The 4,480-nt window shown below is 40.3% G+C and overlaps 1 protein-coding gene across 1 annotated transcript in view; it reads left to right on the forward strand.

The window, feature by feature from the left end:
* Positions 1–3,471, forward strand: part of cartl (cocaine- and amphetamine-regulated transcript-like) — a 7,800-nt gene extending 4,329 nt beyond the window's left edge. Inside the window, exon 3 of the mRNA XM_014021408.1 lies at positions 2,953–3,471. Coding sequence (XP_013876862.1) covers positions 2,953–3,060 — 108 coding nt within the window. The 3' untranslated portion in view covers positions 3,061–3,471. The remainder of the gene's footprint in view (positions 1–2,952) is intronic.
* Positions 3,472–4,480: the final 1,009 nt, after the last annotated feature.

The following is a 4,480-nucleotide window of genomic DNA, read 5'->3' on the forward strand; positions in this document are numbered from 1 at the left end:
ACTAACGAAATATAAATTTATTAATGAAGAAAACCCGTCTGGATAACAGCAGACTGACTGCTCGTAAAATATATGACAGGTCTGGACCACTCATGAATTTCTGTTCATATCTGAAAAAAAATCTTAGAAAATGAGAAAACTGGTGAATGCCATAAGTTCTCCTAGATCACTCGTACGCACAACTTAAGAACAAATCTTGCAGGAGGTCCATTGATCCAAAACACAGCAGCAGGTTCACCTCTGAATGGCTGAAGAAAAACAGGTTTAAGACTTTGGTGTGGCCTAATCAAAGTCCTGACCTAAAACCTGACTGAGATGCTGTGGCATGACCTTAAAAAGGCGGTTCATGATCGGAAACATTTAAATGCGGTTGACTTACAACAAGATGAGCCAGGATTCCTCTGCAGTGCTGTGAAAGTCTCATTGTCAAACATTAAACACTTGATTGCAGTTGTTGCTGCTAATCAGTTATTWGGTTTAGGGGACATTTACCTTTTCACACAGAACCATGTATGTTTAAATTGATCTTCCTCTTAATAATGAAGATCTTCATTTATGAACTGCATTTTGTTTACTTGTGTTRTCTTTGTCCGATATGTAAATTTGTTTGGTGATCTGAAACATTTCAGTGTGACAAATATGTCAAAGAATGAGAATTCAGGGAAGGGGGCAAACACTTTTTCACACCACTGTAAAAACACCAAACTGAATAAGAAGGTCAGATAATTATTTAATTGGCTCTGACTGACCAACAACTTCARAATCCACATGCTAACATGTAGCATCTRTGTTTAGCTAATTCTGTCCACTGCCAGCTGAATGTGATGTCACATCTTCTGCACATACGGGTCACATCAGTGCTGTGGAGAGTTCACACTGGAGTCTGATGGAGGTCACATTTAAAATRTAACGTGAAGGTCCACAAAAAAAATTCCTCATCAAAAACATACCAGAGTGTTGCTTTGACTCAAATATCGTGTTTTGAGAAATCCTTCAATCTCCTGTGAWAGTCRTGTGGAGCTGCSTAAACAATTGTTGGTACAAAGCTCCTCCCTGGAACTCGGCCTGCAGCCGAGCTCTGGCTCCACAGAGCCCCTTTCCTGCACCTCTTCCACACAGCTCCAACACTGGCGACAACATTTAACAAACACCTGGTGGAACGGCTCATATTGTGCTTGTAAAACTGTTTTTCAGTCCAGTCCTTTTTGGATTAAAAATAAGTTCATCAATGAACAGCCCATTCTCACTCCCGACTCGTCACATATCGATGCCTGGTCCAGGTTCCCTGTGCGTCAAGGTTTTGACACATACCCCATGGCGTCAGTTATTGAAGATATGAGAACGTCTGTTAGCCCTTATACATCCTATGCCTGACTTCACTAACTAAAATTAACCAGTAATCCTGATCCCTAATATTAACCACGAACCCTAACCCAAAGACCCTATTTGTGGCGCRAACCTGGAAAATCCCTGTGCATCAATAACTGATGTGAGGGGGGTTATCTGACGTGTCAAAACTGGACACAGAGGGAACCTGAACCAAGCCTCAATATGYGACGAGTCGGGAGTGAGAATGTGTTGCGAGGAAATGCATTTCTGGATGCCAAGGAGAYGACCCTCTGTGTCCGATTCCTAAGCATGACACGGTTTGTCAAAAACATCTGGAGTTTTCTCCTAGAGAGGTTGTAAACAGCATGAAGCATYGTTGTAAAGATGTGCTGAAGTGGGAGTGTCTGAAATAGTAGGATGTTTTTAAAGAGACAGAGTTTCAAAGCATTTAAATTGACTGTGAAGCAAATTTAATTTTTGAAATAATTTTTGACGTACAGCTTTTTCCTGACAACTGAAGATAGATTGTGGTGTAGAACTGACCGGTGTCTGGTAAATACAGAATGTTATGGCAATATTTATTCAACAACAGAGACAGAAATACGTGGTCAAGAATGAAGGTGCTCCATGGGATGATCAGCTGAGTTTTATTGCAACAACAGGAAACACAGAGAACGTGGCCTCTCTCTGTGCCTCTCTCTGTCACTCCACACTGCTCACTGTCTAACTCTGTTGCACACTGTGTCTCGAGAGGCCTCATATACAGCATTCTGTCATCTAACATCGTGTGAGAATGAACAACCAATCATAACCTGCCCCATCCTGATACACGGAAATAGGTCAACTTGATGCTGACGTCCGGAAGGATATCACAAGATATGAACAAGTGTTCATATCTTCAGGAACAGGAACAAGTGGTCAGTGTCAAGGTGATACAGAAAATAAGTATTCCACAACACAGAACATCAGCACGGTGGTGGCAGCATCATGCTGTGGTAATGCCTTTCTTCAGAAKGGACAGGGAAGCTGGTCGGAGATGATGGGAAGGTGAAGCTAAATGCAAAACAGTCCTGGAAATAAAACCTGTTATTGGCTGCAAAAGACTTGAGATTGGGACGAAGGTCATCCTTCATCCCAGCCTCAACAATATAACATGTCTCTAACCAGAGCTACAATTAGATCAAAGCATAGGAAATTTTAGACTGACCCAGTGAAATCCTGGAACTAAATCTAACTAAGATTCTGTGGCAACACTTGAAAATATCTGCTCACAACTCTCCATTCAGTCTGACTGAACCTGAAAAAYTCTCCAAAGAAGAACAGGCAAACATTTCAGCATTTAAATGTTCAAATGGCTGAGACAAACCAAGACTTGAAGCTGGAATTGTTGCAAAAATTGATTCTTCCAAGTATTAACTCGAGGAGGCTGAATACAAAAAATAAATAAATAAATAAATAAAAACGTTTCGTTTTCCTTCCATGTCACATTTATGTTTTACTTTGTGTTGTTCTGTCAAAAAACAATCCTACTAAAATACTCTGGAGTAGGAACTTGAAGACTGAGTTTTACTGTATTTGTTTCTGATTGACTCTTGAAGAATAAAGTCTTCCTCCTGTCCTCAGTGTGAGATGGGGAACCGCTGTGCCATGAAGTTTGGGCCTCGGATCGGGAAGCTCTGCGACTGTGGAAGAGGAGCAAACTGCAACTCCTACCTCCTCAAGTGCATCTGACTGACCAGCTTTTCTTTTCTTTTTGGTTTAGTATGATTTCCTCCATCAGTCTGCACAACTCATCCCTCTTCCTGTTCCYGCTCAGTGTCATCTATCGTCCTGTGTGAGCTGCTGTTCAGGCAGCTGCTGCCTGAGGAGGAGCATGYGTTTTCCTCTGCCGACAGTCCTGACTGAGTCCTGCAGCATGTAGATGTCTCACTTCTAATAAACACGTCTCAGTCAACATTTGCTGCTTCGTTTACTCACAGTTTGCTCAWGTGGTTTCTCCCTGAGAACAACATTTGTCTTTAGAGTAAAAATGCAATTAGAAGCTTCTAATTAAATTCAAACAATAAATCAAATTAATTCTAACAAATCTAATTCAAAGCTGACACTGACTGAAGAAGTGCTTCGACAACGATAAAGGAGAGCATGCAAAAAAAATACCACAAACATGGACAAAGCAACAAAACTAAAACAAAAAAATACCTAAACTGACCATGAACTGACTCATAGAAATCCTGGTTACAGTTTTACTGTTTGCATTTTGAAATATAACAATGTTTTCATGGTATAGTTCTCCAGAAAATATTTTCTATTATTATGAATTCAAGAGAGGAGTGCTTCAATAAGGAGTTATTGTTGTTGTCAGTTACCATCATCATCATTATCAGTCCATTAGCCTAGTGATACGGAGGCAGAGCAAACCTCATTCAGCAGGAAGCTCTGCCTTAACCGATCTTCTGCAAGATGGATGAGAGCACAGAARGAGTCCTGTTCACACTTCGAGCTGAGCTGAGTCAACATTCTTTGTTAGAGTGTTGGATGTTACAAGGTGACCAGTCTCACTCCAACCTTTAGTGCAGTTCTTCAGAAAATAAACACTTACCTGTTGTTAGGGTTTGTCGGAGGATCGGACCAGAATACAGACTGGGAGTCGAGAAGTAAAAAAAAAACTGTTTGGAGCATCCAGCTTTTCTTTGTAGTGTATTCAAATTAAAATGGGTTGAAAAGGTCTTTTAAATCAGTGTATTTAGTTTTTATTAAAGTTCTAAACAATGTCTCAACTTCATTGGAGTTGAATAAAAGCAAAGTATCCAGCTTGGACAAAAAGCCACTTTCATTGTAAATGTTGAAAAAAAAAAATACTGAGACAGAGCAGAGCAGCACATGCAGCCACCTGATACTCATTTTCCTTTTGTCTGTTTTAATCCCTAAAAGACTGAAGAACTCATTAAAATGCTCTTCACTTCGTCAGCACCCGGAGCTGTTCAGACTAATAAAAACGTCAGTTGTTGCAGAACTTTGCATCAAACTCCTTTTAAGTTGTATGTTGTACAGAGAGAAAAAGTGCTGTATCCTTATTGCCCAGGGTCATAAAGCAAATAAATGTCAGGATCTGTGTTTTCATGTACAGCTGATTCAATTTTAGGGCCAACTC

The sequence above is a fragment of the Austrofundulus limnaeus genome, unplaced genomic scaffold, assembly GCF_001266775.1.
Source record: "Austrofundulus limnaeus strain Quisiro unplaced genomic scaffold, Austrofundulus_limnaeus-1.0 Scaffold292, whole genome shotgun sequence".
In the NCBI taxonomy this organism is placed as follows: Eukaryota; Metazoa; Chordata; class Actinopteri; order Cyprinodontiformes; family Rivulidae; genus Austrofundulus; species Austrofundulus limnaeus.